Source organism: Lottia gigantea, assembly GCF_000327385.1.
Source record: "Lottia gigantea unplaced genomic scaffold LOTGIsca_13, whole genome shotgun sequence".
Lineage (NCBI taxonomy): Eukaryota > Metazoa > Mollusca > Gastropoda > Lottiidae > Lottia > Lottia gigantea.
The window spans coordinates 681,519-702,597 of record NW_008707425.1 but is presented as its reverse complement, the minus strand read 5'-3'; the positions used below and the strand labels follow the sequence as shown (position 1 = coordinate 702,597).

The following is a 21,079-nucleotide window of genomic DNA, read 5'->3' as shown; positions in this document are numbered from 1 at the left end:
GTAAGGACATGCTACACCTTGTCACAAGATTAATTACGAGAGGAATCAGTAAAACCCACTCAAGACTGGAAATAAGAAAGAACTTTTTCTCCATCAGAGTAATGATGTCATGAACACAGCCTGGAAATCTGACCCTATCAAATTTATGCCCAGTACCTATCAAGTCAATTGAATCCCAGTCAAAATTAACCGACCAAACACTCCTACAATACGCAGACTCACTTATTACTATAAACAAGTCACTCTTTGAAGTGGTCTAGAAGCTTTATAACTTACAACAGACTGAAGATCAGTAAGAATCAGTAATATAGTCTTTATCGAACGTAAATAGAGCCCGAACATCTTAACACAATAATTATAGAACTACCGAGATTTTCGTGTGCATACTTTGAGACGTTTCAACTACGAATCAATGTTAGATTTTTCGTTTTCCATTTTATATCGATACAAAGTCATTTTCTTATGGTTCATATCGTTTGGATGTAAAAACTAAAAATATGAAATCAAGACGTAATAGAATTTAGACGTAATTTGTTACAATGAATAATATGGTAGGAAACGTCCAGTAAAGATATTATTATTGAACCGGAAGCGGAAGTAGTCAATAACTGTGTTTTCATTTTGGGTTTATTTTGTAACATAAATTTCGTCTTACATCTTTGAGCTCTAAAAAACAAAACTAATTCTAATGATGTGTGAATTTTGATAATTGATATATTAATTGTGGTTTGGAAAAGGGTTGGAAGTACATTCATTTAAGGCCTAATTGGTCTGAAGCTAACAACGAGAGTTTTGTTTTCTTTTTATTTGTCTGGTTTCTAATTTGTAAGTCTGATTTTCGAGGTTAGACTAATTTTTATCCAGAATGTCGACTCCAGGCAGACGAAGATTAATGAGAGATTTCAAGAGGTAATTTCAATACATTTGATAACTCTAAAACTGATATTCCATCACAAAAAAAGCCCCACAGATTTAGGCAAATATAAAGGAAAAAATAAGAAATAGGTCAATGACAAATAAAACATAAACAAACCTATTTCTACTTGTTTGGTATTAAAGCATTCCTTCTCTGAAAAACTTGTTACATGTAATTATTTGAATTCAAACCATCGGTGGATAGTAATCTAGATTTGCCATTTACAGTGATGTGGAGATCATTTCAGCACCTTTTCGTGTACTCATGGACTTAGCAGCCTTTGTGTCCATATTTTGGACTTCGACAAAAAAAAGGTCTATTTTTAATGAAATACCAAGGACTCATTAGTGGTATTTAGTTGACTTGACTACAAAGTGAGTTTACTCGACTACAACCTTCAGTTAACAAAGACGATGGTGATGGATTAAAATTTTTAGTCCCCAAATCTCTCAATTAGTTTATTTAGTGTATTAATTCACTAGGAACAAAAGATGTTGTACTAACTATCCACTAGCCTATGCGATAGACTATGTGGCATGATTTGCTGATGAACAGTGTTTTCATACAAATATTGACAGCGGATACTATATTACTGAATATGGAAATAGAAAAGACATTTCTTTGGCCATTTTTAAAGGAATTAACAACACATGACATTACCATAATGATATTAAATTAATAGATTAAATCGTGGTATCTGTTCCATCAGAAACTTATAATTCAGTAATCTCTTTCCAGAGAATCTAATGCAGCTTTAAAAAAAAGTTGATGTTCTTTCCTGGCCATGACAACATTGCTCTGAGATTTTTTAATTCACTGAAAATTTTCAGCCTTGCCCTTATTATACTGAATAAGAACGAGATAATTCTGATCTTTCTAATACCTGGCAGAAAATATCTAGGCCAGCCAGATAACAGACTCAAGATCTGGACTATTCTCAGTCTAAAGTCAGTCTAAAAAAATGGGATCCACATAATATATATCCTGTAACTCTCTTCAGCTGTAATGAATGCAAGTAGTGACTTTTCAGTGTGAAGCTATTATTTACCAGTACCAGTAAAGGACGTGAAAGAATGTTTCTTAAAATTTCTTGCATCTCATGTAATTCTAGACTTAAACATCTAGTACATGTGAATATCAATATCTAGTGGCTTAAAAGGGAAGGGCATGTGATACTATGAGATGGTTCATCATACCATCAAATGAAAATGATGGCTGACAGTTTTCATTCCTGATGTAAATTCAAATTCTTAAAACTCACTACTCCTTAAGCTTTCTTACCTTTGTATCTGTGTGTATCAAGAACAGTTTATACTTCTATTTACATCATTGCAGGTCTGCCTGTGATTTTCTTTGTAAAGTAGAGCCATATTATGACTTAGTGAAATTAAGCACTGGTACCAGTATTATTTGACTTAAATGTTGAATTGGGATATTTTGATTCCAATTGAATTAATTTTACAGCTTATAATCAAAGCTTAACTATGGTGGTTGTGAAGTAAGTTAAATTATTTTATGGGAGGTGAAATGTCAATTTTTATATTGTAGGTTACAGGATGATCCTCCTGCTGGTGTGAGTGGAGCTCCAACTGATAAAAATATTATGTTGTGGAATGCAGTCATATTTGGGTAGGTACCAGTCCTGCTTTTATGTTTTATGGTCAGGGTAACAGTTTATCATTTTCTCGGATGACACCTTTCCTTCGCCTACAGAATTTTGTTGATCATCTTGTCAACAAAATTATGATTGAGAGGGTGTTTTCATATACAAGAACTACCTTCATTATAAAAGAGTTCTGATGAAGAGGAGACAATAAAATTCCACTGTGTGGAACCTATCAAGCTTATATTTTGGTAACAATACCCCTATATCCACATACAAGGGTCATAGTGAGTGTAGTTTGGACAGTTGCGACATTAATTGTTTTTTTCCAAATTTTTTATGTTTTAGGCAGTAACGATATTATGGCTTTTGTCTCTTAATATTTAAAGTCTACAATAATGTGTTTAATTTTCAATTAATATTCTATTTCAATTAAACTATATGAACATACAATAAAGATATGAAAATCACGAAAGATTTTGATGTTTAGCTCAAATAGAACATTTCTTTGTCTTTACCAGACAACATAATATATATGATAGTTCATGATATCAACAAGGCTAGTACAAGCTATTAGGTTGAAGAATTGCCAAAAAGTTTGTTTCAGTATAGGATGTTATTAAGTTAACTTTAGACTACCAATCATGTGATATGATAGTTTATTTATGTTATGTTTTATACATTTCATAAAAGATAATGGAACGGGTCCAAATGCACCAATTACAGCATGTTTTTGTTGAAATGAGAAACTTTCTTACTGAATCCTATTTTTTTGTTGTATATCTACAATGATGATAAATAATAATATAATAAACTCTGTATTTTACATGATCAGGTCAGAATGATCTTCAGTCAAGGTTTATGCATAATAGACCTGTAAGCAATTTGTTGTGTTAACTGTGACTGAAACACCTGCATCAAAGTCAGCTCAGCTGCTAAACTCTGACATCAGTTTAATATCGTTCACTTGGCAGCTAACGGGTCTATATGTACATCCAAATTGGTTAAAAACTGTAGATTTTACTGTTAAGGATAATCTGGAAAAGATCAATGCCAAGAGGTTTGGCCAATAAACCTAAGTTGTTATCCGTGTAAAAAAAGTTTCTTACTGTAAACTTTGAATGTTATCTCAGCATCGATAACTATATATTCTTCTTTAAGGAACATCATCAAAATAAAACCCATTGCAAAGTGATGACTATCAAGATGTTTTTTGGCCTCTGTCGATTTCTAGAATTAAAGGGATTGTAAAGAAATTTTCTAATTTTTATACGCCCACATGAAATGAGGGGCGTATATTGTCGTCACCCATGTCCGTCCGACTGTACGTCCGTCCGTCCACACTTGCTCGTAAACACTCTACAAGACACAATTCTTGACAGATTTGACAAAACTTTGTATGAGTGTTCGTAATCACCCAAGGATGAATCCTATTGAAAATCAGAAGAATCGAAAAATATTTAGTATGAGTTACCTACTTGACGGATTTTGATGAAACTTGGTGTTAGTGTTTGTAATCACCCAAAGATGAATCCTATGGAAAATCAGAAAGATAGAAAAATAATTAGTATGAGTTATTGCCCTTGTTCTTGAAAACGCGTTCAATTTTAAGCTCGTAAACATTCTACAAGGCACAATTCTTGATGGATGTTGACAAAACTTGGTATGAGTGTTCGTAATCACCCAAGGATGAACCTTATTGAAAATCAAAAGAATCGAAAAATATTAAGTATGAGTTATTGCCTTTGTTCTTGAAAACGCGTTAAATTTTTATCTCGTAAACACTCTAGAAGGGACAATTCTTGACGGATTTTGATGAAACTTGGTGTTAGTGTTTGTAATCACCCAAAGATGAATCTTATTGAAAATCAGAAAGATAGAAAAATAATTAGTATGAGTTATTGCCCTTGTTCTTCGATTTTAGCTTGTAAACATTCTAGAAGGCACAATTTGTGACAGATTTTGATGAAACTTATATATTATGTAAAAAAAAGTTCAAAAGAAATGTATGTCTGAAGGTTGAATATTTCATACTGGTAATTGTTACTTTACTGCCAAATATTTTCATTTAAAATCAAATCTGCCAGTGGGTGTATATTACCTTGCCTGGCAAGTTATCTTTTTACATGTAACTGGAACACTGATTGCATCACTTTGCACCATTCCAATTTTCAATCAGATGTCTGTGGTTCCACTAAATATAGTGTTTGATGATGTCACTAATCGCGAAAATTTGCTTTATAACATATTAAGGCCTTTGTGATTAGTAACGTCATCAAACACTTAGTTTTAGTGGAATTGCACGAACCACAGATGTGGAATGGTGCAAATTGATGCTATCGGTCATACCCAGATATTAGGACACATGTCTCAGTAGTAACCAGTGTTCTTGAAATAACCTAACATTATTTTACTTTCAGACCCCCTGATACACCTTTTGAATATGGAACTTTTAAGTTAACAATAGAATTCACAGAAGAATATCCCAACAAACCTCCCACTGTTAGATTTGTCTCAAAAATGTTTCATCCAAATGGTAAGCTGATCAAAACTAAAACATTAATTATTTTTTTCTTATCAAACAACTATGTAGCCACTTATTTTGAAATTTTGCCTCAGAAAGTTGAAAGTTTGAGGTGTCCAAAATTTTTACATCTTAAATTTTATGGCAGATGGCAGATCCCAGATAATTCAGCAGATGCGGCAGCATATGCCAGCAGCTCAAAGAATCTTTTCTATTAGGGTTGCAAAAAATATGGTAATCCACAGTTGGATTGAGTTCTTTAACATATATGTTCAGAGTATTGTATTTAAAAACATAATGTAAGCTTATATATATTTAAGTGTAGAAATATTAAAACAGAACCTAAAAAAACATGTTGTTATTTAGAGTTTACTTGTCAAAATTCAGTAAAGGCACTAGCTGAAAATTAGGTCAGTTGTCTGTCAGTTTACTTAGTGTGAAACTCTGAGTAACAACAATATGTTTTTTGGGTTCTGCTTTAACATTTCTATATCGCTCTACAATTGATGTATTGAGCACTATTTTAACAGTGAAAATCATTTGTTGTATTATATATTTCAGTGTATGCAGATGGTAGTATATGTTTAGATATTTTACAAAATAGATGGAGTCCTACGTATGATGTGTCAGCTATTTTAACTTCTATTCAGGTACTAGAGTGTTACTAAATAATACATCTATATTTGTCTACAGTTACTCACAAGCACTCTTAAAGGTTGAATTCGTTGAAGATTTTGATGAAATTTATGAAGGTAGTTTATGATAAGAAATAATCAACTTTTTACCCTGATTCTTGGAAATATGTCAATTTTTAGCTTGTCAACACTCTAGATGGCACAGTTTCTGACTATGACAAAACAGTGTAAAATTGTTTATAATCACCTATGGCAGTAGAATTGCTCAGTCATTAGCGAGTTGGATTCTTTTTTGCTAGAGGATTAAATGCTGTGTGTTTGAATCTGCACCTCAAGGGTAGAAAAACTCTGATGTCTGTGCCAGTGCTTGTAAGAATCCGCTTGTACCCTCTTATACCCATGGATGAACGAGCCCTCCCTAAATACATAATGATGTCAAATTGGAAGATTCAATTCAAATATATAACAAAATTGAGAATTATTATTGTATTATTTTCTATTTCAGTCTTTATTACATGATCCTAATCCAAATAGTCCTGCTAATAATGAAGCAGCTCAGTTGTATCGAGAAAATCGCCGTGAATATGAGAAGAAAGTGGCTACTATTGTACAGGAGAGTTGGAATGATGATGAAGATGATGAAGAAGGCAATGAAAATAATGAAGAAGAGAAATCCTAGTATAAAAAACTGTAATAATTTTGGTTAGCTTTTAAATATCTCAATTTTCTTCAAGTATTGTGTCAAAAAAACATCTTGACGCAAAAAACACATTTTTAAATGGTTTTGATTAGTTATTTTTTTACATGCGAAAGGCCATCGCATAAGCTTAATCTGCCATTTTTTTTTTTTTTTTTTTAAATTTCTACTTGAACCTTGGTGTTGGATAATTTACAAAAGAAAAAAAAAAAGATTTTGTAAATTTGTTCCCATGTCTTATAACATATATAGCTTGTTATTTTGTTTGTCACTCCCTAAGATACCAACTTTATTAGTGTATATAATATTAGCTGTGATAATGTTCCTATATAGATTTCTCGGTGACTTAGCTATAGTTCTGGGAGAATATTGACAAAATCTGAAATTATAGAAACTATATAATTTATTAAAGAGATGATACATAATCGTGCTTGAGTACAGCTATGTGCTTCAATCATTTGATGTGGCATCATTTGTCTTATCTGGAGCTCTTGCAGGAATAAGGTCTTTAAAGTCTAAATATTCGCTTTACCTGCTGATACGGCTAAATTTCGGCCATATGTATCACTTTTCAGAATTCCTAGTTTGCATGTAGTTTTCTGGCAAATCAACAAAAATGTATAGTGAATTCTTCTTTGCTAATTATTAACATTATCATATATAGTTATTACTGATGACAGCTTATGGATAATAAAAAGCTACAACTGTATTTAAGTGCTTTTGTTTAATTCTCAAGTGAAAACTGATGCCAAAAGCTGAAATTGAGCTCTATTTGCTTGTAAAGCAGATGTTTGGATGAATATATTTCTTTATATCAAGCTGTGTTTTTTGACAGACATTCAAAACCATTTTAAAATCTTGTTTAATACTTGATGTTCATTCTTGTGTATGTGATTTCTTGATTAAAATATGTTATTTATACTCCTTACCACAGATATTCTCTTTATTATTTGTTAGCCCCCTACCCTCCTTAATATCGCTAATACTAAATAGAATTTATGTACATATTTTAAGTTATTGTCTTAGCAAATTAAAAAGTTTTTGGAGAATTGAAATGTAATCTTAGTAGTACAAAATAGAACTGTCAGTCTTAGAATGTCTTTGTGTTGATAAAAATATAATCTTTTGTAAGTTTACATTGAAAAGAAACACATTTCTCTCCAAGAAATTTCAACCCCAAAAAGTCACCAATTGTCCTCTGTAAAAAAAAATTTTGAAGACAAAATTTTTACTTATGTTTACATTTTTATCAACGCAAACACATTCTTACACTACAATTTTAAGACTACTATTCAAATTCTCATAAAAATAATAGGGAAAAATTCATAAAACTCTTTACTTTGCTCAGACATTAGGAGACAATTTGAAAGAAATTGGTTATGTATTGTACACATTGCTAAAGAAATAAAATAGAAATCCTGGATTTATAAAATATTTTAAACAATACTTCTAAGTGGCTCTCAAAAAATTTTGTTTAAACTTGGCCAACAAAAGTTTGATGATGACGGACAATTTCAACTTTGAGCACTGAGTGTAAATAAATGGTTGAATATCCTAAACATAATGTTATAGGACTTAAAAAGAGTATGATATTATAATGTATTATAAGCATATTATGTGAGATATTTGGTGATATGTCTTTAATGTTAAGTTTCAGACATACTCATTCCACTTTTATGAATTTATTCAAACAAAAATCCAAACATAACATACAGGTTTTCTGTTATTCATATAATACAAATTAGTTGCCGCTTTGAAAAAAGTGTTTCCTTACCAATTTTCCATGAAATTTTTATGTAAGATTCATTCATTTTTACAGGCCAATGGGAGAGCACTCACACTTGACACCCTAACACTTGACACTTTTAATATGTTGTTAATTGAATAAAATCAAAATAAATATACAGACTCAAAGAAACTGTCAAATCTGATGGTTAATTGTTGTACAGAATACAGAATAGACATTTTGTTCTATGGTTGAGCTAAGATATTCATATCAAAACATAAACAATCCATTTTATTATACGCCACATCTATGTAGACATATATTGTCGGCACCACTGTCCGTTAGTCCGTCAACATATTTGCTTGTAAACGCTCTAAAAACTAGAGTTTTGTGATGGAATCAAATGAAATTCGGTATGTGTATACGTATTCATGAAACGAAGATCAGGTTCGAATTTGAGCTATTTTCGACCGTTAGAAGCAGAGTTATTGCCCTTCTCCCAAAATCTTGAATATTTGCCACCCACATGCCGTGGTGGGCGTATATGGCTGTGGTCCACTCTCTTTTTGAGGTAGGAAAGTTTGTTATGCATACAATATAAGTTAGGTTTATACGACACTAGTTACTATTCATTCTTCCTCTTCACAATGTCAAGCTATGACGAACTGCATTTAATACCTTGACTGCATTAGCCACTTTTCATGTATTACAGAATTTGATTGGATTGTATGCTAGCAAATTCGAACCCTCAAAAGTAAACTGTAAATCGTAATGTTTACTATGTTTATGTCTTGGGCTTCGTCACTTCATTCTGTAATACAACAAAGGTTGCTACTGCAGTCAAGGTATTAGACACAATTCGTAATAGCTTGACATTGTAAAGATGATCAAAATAAACTGTTTTTGTTTATGTTTTGAAATGCATTAATATCTCTGCTGGATTATACCCTTGTGTTTATATTAGCTATACTATATGTATGTATTTAAAGAATGTATATACAGTATATACCCTAATCAATGTTCAACAACTACTTGTATATGCTTATAAATGTAATATTGTCCTATAATTAAAAAAGTGTGATTTACCAAGAGTAATTATGACATGAATCTAATCTGACATAAAGGGTCGTCTTTGTAGTTGTAGAGATAAGGGTGTGGGACTGGGGTGAAGTAGCCCTCCTAATCAAATTTTCTTTCGTTTTTTTTTTGTAAAACATTTTCATTATAAAAAATGTCATTAATTATACCTGAAAATATTTCTAAAGTATGCTATTTATATCTGTATCTACTGATTTTGTTTTATAAGGGTTAATTAAAAACGAACAGTACTAACTGTTAATTAAGCAGTTTTACCAAGTTTTAGTGTTTGGCTGTATAATGGCTCAATATTATTCGTTAAAACTTTTAGAATACGTAGGAAACACATTTGTCTACAATTTGACATTTATTTTGCTTAAATCCGCACAGTAGTTTTATAACAACTTGCAAAAATCATAATGAATAGATTTGGCATTAAAAACTTATTGGCTGGATTTTTTTAGTTAAACTTTCAGATATGTTAAGGGACACATTTCTATAGTTGGTGTAAAGTTTCACAAATTTGAGCAAAAAAAATTTTTGACCTTCAAAAAAAGCGGAATTTCCCTTTAAGTGATTGGTATTTTTTAGTTTCAATTTTACAATAAACTTTGGGCTCCTATTTGTTTCCACTACCATATTCCCAGGAGTATTTTTTCCAGTGCAATCTGTTATATTTTTGTTGCAAAGATTGAAAACCTGATCACCTTTTAAGTCTTTGTGATAAAAATGCATTGAGGGAGTTCTCTTTGTGATATATGTAGAGTAAGAACCTAATAAGTGAGATCTCCAGTGAACACCCTACCAACCAAGGTTTCAATTGAAACATTATCCATGTATAGTTTGTAACAGCACTATGTGGTTGTGAGAAGCGGTTACTGCATTATGGTTTTTTTATTTTTTGAGGGTCTTTTTCACCCATTTTCTTCACATCTACTGGTGACCAAGTACATTTTCTAATTGCCTTAATAAAAAAAATAGTCTCAGTCCAGTGTGGCCTCTCTTGATATAAGTATACAAACACAAGATAAATAAGTTTAATACATTACATTAAATACCAATACAGTTTACAGTGATAATAACATTCAGGATATGGAACCAAGTAGCTATTAAAAAATATTAGAAAGAGCTTTTCTTGCAAGTCCTGTGGCTACTGGCCAGTTTCTTGCCTTTCATTTTAACTGATGGATACTCTTAGCTTTATTTGCACCACATACAGGGATTGACATTGCATACAGGGATTGACTATACAACAGGGATTCATATTGGCGATTTGGACCTGACATAGCAAACAGGGATTGGCATTGCCGATTTGGGCCTGACATTGCAAACCAGGATTGACATTACAGAACTGGGCAGTTGACTAGCATACTCAACAGCTAAAAATATATTACATAAGCATATCAATACCAGATTTGAATGACACTTATGGTTTATATACATGAAGTTATGATATTTATGAAGATAATTTGACAGGCAAGGTAATAGATGCCGATTGGCAGCTAATTGCTTTTAAAAATTAGTCTACACTTCAGTAAAACTTTCATTTGGTTCTCAATAGGCTATACCTTATGATAATTAATTATTTTGTTGAAATCTGTCCTCTATAGCTAGAAACCAATGCTTTTCCAAACTCTGTTTGAAAATAATCTAGTCCAGAAAACCAATCTACTCTAGATCACTAACCTTTTCAATCAAAAACACTTGTCAACCTTTTCAAAAAATCAACTTATTCAAAAACTGAACAGTAAGTTCTTACCAACAGGCCAAAAATCAAATTTGTGTAAATACCTCATTGAAATAGTTAAATTGTACATAGTTTAATTATATACACAAGTAGATATTGACATCTGTTTCAGTTCACATCAAAATGTGCTAGTTTTACTGGTTTTTTTTACTTCATTTTGAATAAGCTTATACTTCTTAATCAGTCTACCTATTGAGCACTATTTTAACAATATAAGGAGAGATTACGAGCTGGTAGGACATGATAAAAATATTTTACTATTGTACGCTTATATTGATATACATGTTTATAGTAATTCACAACAGCTATAGAATATCCTAACATAATAATAGCACTAATAGCAATTAGCAATCAATTCAAAATCATAGACTAGTTTGAAAGTGACATCTAGCTGAGCCTATTCGGAAGAATCAACCGTGTTATTAGTAATAGATATATGATCATCCCGGTATGTTAAATAGAAATGCGACTTTTCATCATCTTTCTTTTCTTCCCTCTCATCTAAATCTTTTGTCAAATGAATGAAAGGTTGATTGGTAGTCAAGGTCCAAACTTTTTGCTCAGATAAATTGCCCACTTTTTTCTCCACGGTCAAACTCCACAAAGAAGGTTGAGATTCTTTGACAACAGGCAGCACTGTTTTGGTCTGTACAGGAAATTCAAAAATTTCAGAATCGTTGATTTCATTGCTTTGAAAATGCTTTAACATTTTCCGAGCACAAGTTCCAAGAATGGAGTATGGGAGACGGAAAAATAATTGAATCATTACCACCATTTCAAGGGAATATTGCATTTTTTCCATGCGGCAAATCTTTTCTTCTAAATCCACGTCAACTTGTAAGAAGTAGTCGAGATGACTAGGGGTGGTCAAATCTTGGGAGACAAATGCATGAAGGTAGTCACAGCGTAGTTTCTCTATGCCCATTTCTACAACTAATTTTAAAGGAAACATTCCCCCTAAGTGTGGTATGATCAAGCGCCCAGTATAAGAATCACGTATGTACTGAGCCATCATGGTTTTGTTCTTTTTATGTACTGCTGGTTGAAATTCTCCTTTACCCAAAGCTTTGAAAATATAATTCAAACTGGTGGTTAAATCACTGTAGGAAGAACAGGTGATCAAAATCTTCCACAAATGATCAGTAAAATCATAATCCAGACGTTCTTTCAATTTAAACTGATCAGAAGGATTTTTTTCCATGTCTTCACTATGAAGTTTTTTGAAACTACCAGTATCTCCTAGTTTGGTATTTTCTATCAATTCTTTAACCATATCTAGTAGTGGAGCTTGATCTTTAGATGCTGCCCAATTGATTTCACTGGTTGTGATAGCTGTCATAAGGCTCTTCAATATAGTTAATTCTTCAAACAATCCAATAGCAGGACTTCTAATGTCTCCTAAAAATATAATGATGATTATTGACCAGTGAGTTAAAAACTCAAACATCAAATTTTATTGCATTTTCAATCTTATTATAATACAATAAGCTTATGTCATATTTGATAGCATACTATGATAAAGCAATAGGGCCCACAAGAACTACAATATCAAACATATAAATAAAAAGTTTGTGTTTTTTTAACAAATTCTAAAAATATGGAATATGGTCTAGAGACTAGAAAGAATAACTTTGAATAATGTTAGTGTTCACGATTTGTCATGATAAACTTTAATTTTTGCTAGTCATAGGAAATATTGAATCACAAAATGCGACGTGAAACAGATTTAAATTGTTAAAATTCTGAAAGTGGTATCAGTGACACCTCAAATAAGAGAGCAAAAACTTCAGTGTACAAATCAATTGGGTTAACGTTTGTCTAAAAACCACTTACCAGAGTGTACTGATGCCTTAATGATAGCTTCAGAGTGATATTCAGGCTTCTGTAGCAGCTGTGTTCCATTTTTCCACTGAAATTCTAGAGACAGTGAACCTTGATAAGCAGTAAAGTCATCTATAGACGATGCTGTTGGTTTGACCAAATCATACCTGGCAAAACATTTATTTTCATGAATTTTCTGGTTGAATATTTTATTTATTTTGCTTGTGGCAAGAATATCTTCTGTTTCAACCTGAGTAACTGTTGTTAACTTTACACCCCATTGTTTATCTCCTCCACTGTTAGATAACACAGGCTGAGCTCCCATCAAAACTGAAGATTTGATATCATTCTTATCACATAAAATCCAAAGGGAAGGAAGTCGTGAAAAGGCTGCAACTGATGCGGACATAAGCTCTGTGTAATTAACAATGAATAAAGAAATGAGTTGCCTGCTAGTTAGAGATGACAACCCAACTGGAATATAGTAGTGAGTGCTGGATCTTTTCACAAATGCAGGAGATGCATAAGATGGGGAATCACAGGTCGATAAATCAGCATATGTCTGTAACTTCAATGGGGATCCACAAGTGTCATAAATATCCTCTGACTTCCTTTCATTTATATTGTTTTGATTACTGTCTGTATTGAGTTTTGATATTTTCCTCTGCGGTGAGTTCACATCAATTTCATCAACATTACTAGATTTGTCCTCTGTTGCTGTTAGTTCTTGTACAGGATATGGTTGGCCTCTCCTGACAACAAGGATATTTTGATTTGGGTTGAAGAGTTCTTTTCCTAAATATTGATCTAGATATGAGAGTCCTTCAATGGAGTAATTCACTTTCTTGTTAGATCCACTTTGAAATTCGGCAGGCTTACTGGCAACACTTTGGAAAAAATCGACTGAGCATTCATCCCCAAAAGGTAGAGCAGACTTGTTGCTTATGACAGAAAATATAGTTTCCCTGAAGACATTCTTTGTTGTGTTATCCATTTTGGGAAATAAGGCAACGAATAAAGCCAGAAAAAACTGATAAATTTGACAGAAGTAAACAAATACTTCAAAAAGACCGCGATCTTATTTTGAAGATACCGTACATTTTCTTTCATGACATTAATTACAAAACGCATAAGTGTTAAATGTAACTAACTGCATGAAGTTTATACAACTCTGAATTACATTTTCTGATGAAATGATAAAGACAAAATTATACCGTTCCGTTACTGGGTTATCAGTTACAGATTAAAGATTTATTTCTTTTCGAGATATAATATCAAACGCAATTTTATCAAATCTGTACGAATCGACTACGCGATGTGCACGACATAACCGTTCATTTTAAAATGTGGGTCAGTGTAACAATCTGGACGCTTTTGTAATATGAAAATATGACACATCGTTCGTTTACCATAGGCTTTATGCATATAAGGCTGCATAAAATGCAACCAATTAATAATAAGGCCCATTATTAACTTTTCCCACAACTGATATTTGCCCTTTACGTCATTGCCAAAAATGACCAAAGGAAGCGATGACTTCTCCAAAATGTAGCCTACAATCAGACCATTGCGAATATGTGGACGTATTCCATGCTTTATGTAGCTTTAATTTTGAATAAAAATATTTAGCAGTCCAGTAACAATTACCAGTATGAAATATTCAACCTTCAGTCATACATTTCTTTTGAAATTTTTGGGACAATACTGAATAATATTGAGTATTGGTTATTGCCCTTTTTCTTGAAAACGTGTTCAATATTAAGCTCGTGAAAACTCGTGCAAATATTAAACCTCCAGCGCGGTACTGAATAATAAAACCACGTTTTGTCAAAATCCGGCAAGAATCACACCTTTTAGTGTTTAAGAGCTAAAATTTGAAAACGTTTTCAAGAACGAGAGCAATAACTCCTATGAAACATTTTTCGATTTTTTTTTAATTTTCGATAGGGTTCATCCATGGGTGATAAAAAAAAACAATTTCACAAAGTTTCGTCAAAATCTCTTAAGAATTGAGCCTTCTAGAATGTTTACGAGCTATAAATTGAACAAGTTTTCAAGAACAAGGGCAATAACTCCTACTTAATATTTTCAATTTTTCTGATTTTCAATAGGGTTCAACTTTGGGTGTTAACACTCACACCAAATTGCGTCAAAATCTGTCAAGAGCTGTGCCTTCTGAAGTGATTACGAGATAAATATTGAACGCGTTCTCAAGAACAGGGGTGTATACAAATTATTTGTTGAGGTTTTACATGATAAAGTAAAATATTTCAATGATCTTTGGACCATTTTCTGAAATGATACCCTTAAGAAAGAAGGAGTATAGGCAGATGGAAGTCACAGAAAGTATAAGATACCCAGTGAGAATTATATACCCGTTCAGAATCACTTTATTTTTTGTCCATATCTATTTTAGTTTAGGCTGTGGAGAGGGGGGGGGGGGGGGGGTCTCTAATTTCAAAACACCAGGTAGGTCTATAGGCTATATATGATTTAGGGTTGAATGGAAATAAGACGGGAAATAAGCTTGTCTGAAATTGAAGGTCTTCCCGTTTAAATAGGTCTTAATACAAGGCTAAAAATTAAAACCTTCCAATAAAAGACAATGAGATATGAACGTGTATATGTTATATTTTGAAAACAATGATTGAAAAACAATTTTTGCTAATCCAGGCGGCATCTCAGTTCACCGTCGTGTGTAAAAACAAGACCACTCTTGTCTGTCACTGAAAAGAAAGAACATATATTATTGCTAATAATTATTATGTTAAAGCGTATTGATTTATCAAGAGTCTAGTATTATATAGATTCATTAATAAGTCCTCAAAAACTAAATGGGAAAACAAGATTTTATCTAAAGGAATATCACCTCTCAAACTATGCTAAAAGAGTAGAATCCCATAAATACATAAAATTAAGAAAGTAACCATAAAATTACATTAGGCAACTTTATTGAAATACACTGCAAAATTTAGAGCATTTTTCAATAATTACTTAGTTTTATAGTTATATAGACACAAAGTAGCCTAGGTCCACTGATTCGCCAAGTTTGCGAATATAAATTTTATGTTCATTCGAAGACTAAACGGTCTACCATATCGCTCTGCAGCATTATCACGGTAATGAATGGCAGATATTATTTACCGGAACTGTGTCAATTTTGTCACGTGATCATGTGGTCCTTGTAATTCTCAAGTAAAAAAGCTGAAGTGCCAGTTGTTTGGGATTGCTCAAAATAATTCCGTCTTTTTTGCTCAAAACAAATTTGCATACGCGGATGCGGCAAAAAATGGCGCGCTCGCCACCAGATGAGTATCTCTGATCTAAAAGATTCAGTGTGATATCAGTCTGTGCCAATTATATTATCCAGGGAAGAGCAAATATAACGTTTACATACCGAATATAAGAAATAAATATAACTGACCCCCGAAAGATTCAAGCAAACGATGTAGAAATTACTTTTGTATATATTTTAAATGCCAGGAGTATACATGTAGAAGCAAATTCAAATATCAGAAAGCATATAGCTATTTTGATAGTGGTTTTGTCGGAGAAATAATTTCGTACAAAACTTATAATTTCCAAAGTTTGTTCTGTTCTGCAAGAGCTTCCATGTTATACATGAGGAAAAGGAGTGGTGGATTGCCACAAAACTGAATTGAAATATAATAACAGCATGGTGTTTCTGTATGACAGGGGTAAGTAGATGGTGTAATCATATAATAGCAACTTTATACAAGCTGGAATATGTGAATACTAACGGTAATTGTTCCCCTGAATGTACTTCAGTGCTCTTTGGTTGGAAAAAATCTATTGAACAAAAAAGAATTTTTGAAACTATTATTCTATAATTGTGTCTAAAAATGTGTCTGAAATTGTGTCTAAAATTGGTGAAAATCCGAGAGATGATAAAAATAGGGAAGGGATTATAATAATAGAGCTAACTTGAGATACTTTGAGATATAGCAGGAGAGAGAGTTTCAACTTTCCTTTATGACTTATTCAAATCAAACCTATCAGCTGTTGTTTTTAGTCCCCCCCCCCCTCCACCCCCCTATTTTTAGAAGGCATGTCAGTTGCATCAACAGCTAATTTATCGGTAATTAATTAATTAATGGAATATAAAATGAAGTTTTACAATCTCAAAAAATCTGATGATGATATAATAACAGCTTTAATGTGGAAATTGATAGTGTTGAGAAGTAGAAAGATAGCTTGCGTTGCAAGGTAACATACGCCCACTGGCAGCTGTCAGAAATGATAAAACAGTCTTTAGTGACTAAAGTACAAATTTTCTTATATTGAAGAAATTATTTATGCTGAATAATTCCACAAAATTTTTTAAAATCAATATCAATAACCCAAATACAACAAACAATTAAATCACACAGCTCTAATATCAAGGCAAAAAACAACTTTTGATGCATGTTTACAAAGTCAAGGGCAATAACTCAAAAAATGTTCATCAAAAATATCTCTTGTTAGAACTTGTCTGAGATCTTATCAATTCCAATGATCACACCAAGTTTCATCAGAATCGGTTGAAAACTGTGATCAATGATCACACCAAGTTTCATCAGAATCGGTTGAAAACTGTAGCTTCTATTGTGCTCACGAATAAATTTTGACGCGTTTTTACAAAGTCAAGGGCAATAACTCGAAAACCGTACATCAAAAATGCATCAAGTTAGAACTTGTACGAGATCTTATCAATTCCAATGATCACAACAAGTTTCATCAGAATCGGTTGAAAACTGTAGCTTCAATCCTGCTCACAAACTATTTCCACGCATTTTAACAAAGTCAATGTCAAGTCAGACACGATATTTCGGTGAAATATTATCCGATCATCACGAAAATCAATAGGGATCATCTTCATAATGACATTGACACACAAAATAAAAATCAAAAGAATCTGTAAAGAATTGTAGCCTGTAGAGTGAGCACGAGTTGCACAATATAGCTAATAGAGAAAAACGTCAAGTCAGACACGATATTTCGGTGAAAAATTATCCGATCATCACGAAAATCAATAGGGATCATCTTCATAATGACATTGACACACAAAATAAAAATCAAAAGAATCTGTAAAAAATTGTAGCCTGTAGAGTGAGCACGAGTTGCACAATATAGCTAATAGAGAAAAACGTCAAGTCAGACACGATATTTCGGTGAAAAATTATCCGATCATCACGAAAATCAATAGGGATCATCTTCATAACAACATTGACATACAAAATAAAAATCAAAAGAATCCATAAAGAACTGTAGCCTGTAGAGTGAGCACGAGCCAAATGTGAACGGACGGACGGACCGACGGGGTGATTACAATATACGCCCATCTTACGTGTGGGCGTATAATAAAAATCAAAAGAATCCATAAAGAACTGTAGCCTGTAGAGTGAGCACGAGCCAAATGTGAACGGACGGACGGACGGACCGACGGACCGACGGGGTGATTACAATATACGCCCATCTTACGTGTGGGCGTATAATAAAAATCAAAAGAATCCATAAAGAACTGTAGCCTGTAGAGTGAGCACAAGCCAAATGTGAACGGACGGACCGACGAACCGACGGGGTGATTACAATATACGCCCATCTTACGTGTGGGCGTATAAAAAGGGGGCTAACTGTATATGCAGTTGAATATCGTGAGAAAGTGTATGTATGCATGTTGATGTTTATGAATACCGTTTGAATTTCCGAGAAAATCTACCAGACTTGTCTATGATAAGATAAATCACTCGGGGGTTCTGGAGAAAGTAAATATCTTAAAAGAGAAAGATGAAAAGATGAGAAATGCATTAATACGCCACATGACATTATTGTAGAAAGGACCCGAAGAAGGAGTTCCTTAAACCAAGTCTGGCCATAACCAAAATGTACGAGATGACGAGGACAACCACGAACCCCGCGATTACAGCACCTTGTTAGGGTCATATAAACGGAAACAACCGGAATTATTTTGTTAATTATCATTTGATATACCAGGCTAACTAGCAGCATTCTAGTCTTGAATTTATGATTAGTGAGCGTTGCCGATCTTCGTTAGTATAATTTTTATCAGAAAAGCTTAAATCTATTTCATGTTAAAGTTTTTTTTAGTAAATTACTTACAATACGGAGAAGTAATGGTGTTCAACACAGCCCAACCAGTTACATCCAACAGTTCCTTCTTCATGACTGCACCGACTGGTTGAATAATTTCAAATTGACAATTAAGAGCTGAACATACTTTATCAGATAAACTACCTAAATACTGTACGCTCAGTTTACCATCATCATGAAGTTGGGTTACCTTTGAAATTAAAACAATAAAATTATATCGATGTTACTGCTGGCGAGTTATCTGTACAGATATCTGTACTTATCTGGTTGGTCGTCCAGAAATTTCAATAAAATAAACTTTGGAACCTATTGTAAACCCTAACCTTTATTGGAGTGTTTCCATCCACATAATGTAATACAATTTGAACTGTTTCAGCTTTCACCCAGTAAAAATCAGTTTCACCAGTATATAATAGTAACCAATTCTTCACTACACTCAGAGTTTTTTCTTCACTGTAATGTTAAGGTAACTGCGTCAACAATGGGGATAGCACCATACCGATAAAGTATTCGTGGCCAAGCCACAAAAAGAAAACGAAAAAAAGAGACAAGAAACAAAGAAGTCAATGTATCCCACAGAAACCAACACTTTATCAAAAGGTTAAATTACCCGTCAATATTAAATTTTGCAGTCATCATGTTCGAGTGGCGATCGATATTTTCTTCCCCATATCCACCATTAGCACGTGAAAGATTATATCTGTTGACGATCTCTTCCAGTTTCTCTGTAATGACAAAAAATATGATTAATGAAATGTTATTTAAATTTTGGTGAAGAGTCTACTAAATGTTCAGGACTAGGATGGAATAATTTACCATGGGCAAGACACAAATTTCTCTCCGACCAATTCTTAAAAAAACAGCATTCAACATTGATAAGACCAAGATTTAAATCGGTTACTCAATTCTTCATTAAAGATCGGATGGCGATTTTAATAAGGTTGGAAATGATAAAGCATCCATCCAATTGATCCCAGCTGCGTTAAGTCGGTCAATATTTTGAGATGAATGGTTTACTGTTGTTGATTGCGTTGATCTCCAGACAACCTGTTTTAATTTTATGTCAATCTTAGTGTCCAGTTATTGTTACCCGCAGACATGTTTTCAGTATCATCAATTTATCAAAGTTCGCGAGGAAAATGCACCAACCATTTCATTACTAGTCTCAAAGGGATTGTAGGGAGGTTTTCTAATTTTGTATGCGTATCGGGGACACTGATGGCATCAATTTGCACCATAACATTTTCCGTCAGACGTCTGTGGTTTCTGAAATTCCACAATTCCTACAATAAATGTTTAATGAAGTCATAATCGCGAAATTTGCTTTATTACATAAGGCCTTTCGCGATTAGTGACGTCATCAAACACTTAGTTTTAGTAGAATTGCATGGACCACAATTAAAAGAAACAAATTCTCATCTTCATCAAGTAAATGAAATGAAATGAATGGAGTTTTACTTCCTACTTTTCTGGACCATGTGGGCTAATGAAGACAGGCAACGCTATGCAGAGTAAAATGGGGGAAATTTTGCGAGGACAGTGGCATTAGCCTCCTTTTTTTTATTTCCAACTGTCGATGGATCTTTAACGTGCACAGTCTGTAGCACACGGTTTGTCCCATCCGAACGACTAGACGCTTTTCCATATCAGCCCCTCTTACCTATATCACTGACAGGGGGAAAGCGGGTTACAATCATAGCAAAAACAAGAAAATATCTTTTGATACCCTTGAAAATGCTAAGAACTAATTGTTAAATAAGATATACTGACTTACCATCAGTAGTTCCTTCAGCGAACATAACACAGAAACAGAAGACTATGATAGTAACAGATGACAGCATCTTTCAAATATTCTTGATCAACGTATGTGTTTCTGAGTTGTTTATGCAATTTATACATTTATTTAACCATGTGAGTTCCACGTCATAATTATAAAATAATTTTTTTTAGATTTTTAAATTGATTGGATGTTATGTGGTTTCTGTTTCAATAAATTGATAAGATAATATTGTAATGTTTTTTTGCAAAGAGCCATTAAAGGCCATGATTCGCCATTTTTGGGTGTTGATTTGGGCCTTGAATATATGTAAATAGTCTCTAGAATTACTGGAACTGCTCGTAAATCGCATAATTCCTTAAAATATACCTGAAATATATTTTCTGTTTATCTCGAGAAGAAAAGAAGAGTCGTCATTTAAACTTTTTAAATTCTGGTCACACAT

The 21,079-nt window shown here is 33.0% G+C and overlaps 3 protein-coding genes across 3 annotated transcripts; 1 reads left to right on the top strand and 2 right to left on the bottom strand.

The window, feature by feature from the left end:
- The first annotated feature begins 616 nt into the window (after positions 1-616).
- LOTGIDRAFT_212634 (hypothetical protein) lies at positions 617-6,576 on the top strand. The gene is made up of 5 exons (XM_009048887.1): positions 617-909; positions 2,465-2,545; positions 4,940-5,055; positions 5,605-5,693; positions 6,184-6,576. The coding sequence occupies exons 1-5, from the start codon at positions 866-868 to the stop codon at positions 6,355-6,357; spliced, it is 504 nt and encodes a 167-aa protein (XP_009047135.1). The 5' UTR covers positions 617-865; the 3' UTR covers positions 6,358-6,576.
- A 4,463-nt stretch (positions 6,577-11,039) lies between these two features.
- LOTGIDRAFT_230528 (hypothetical protein) lies at positions 11,040-13,740 on the bottom strand (the record flags this gene model as incomplete). The annotated part of the gene is made up of 2 exons (XM_009048886.1): positions 11,040-12,323; positions 12,759-13,740. 2 exons carry the CDS (start codon positions 13,738-13,740, stop codon positions 11,323-11,325), a joined length of 1,983 nt encoding a protein of 660 aa, XP_009047134.1. The 3' UTR covers positions 11,040-11,322.
- Positions 13,741-15,410: 1,670 nt separating this feature from the next.
- On the bottom strand, positions 15,411-20,698 carry LOTGIDRAFT_157109 (hypothetical protein; the record flags this gene model as incomplete). The annotated part of the gene is made up of 5 exons (XM_009048885.1): positions 15,411-15,472; positions 18,867-19,047; positions 19,181-19,310; positions 19,468-19,582; positions 20,632-20,698. The coding sequence occupies 5 exons, from the start codon at positions 20,696-20,698 to the stop codon at positions 15,411-15,413; spliced, it is 555 nt and encodes a 184-aa protein (XP_009047133.1).
- Between the last annotated feature and the right edge of the window lie 381 nt (positions 20,699-21,079).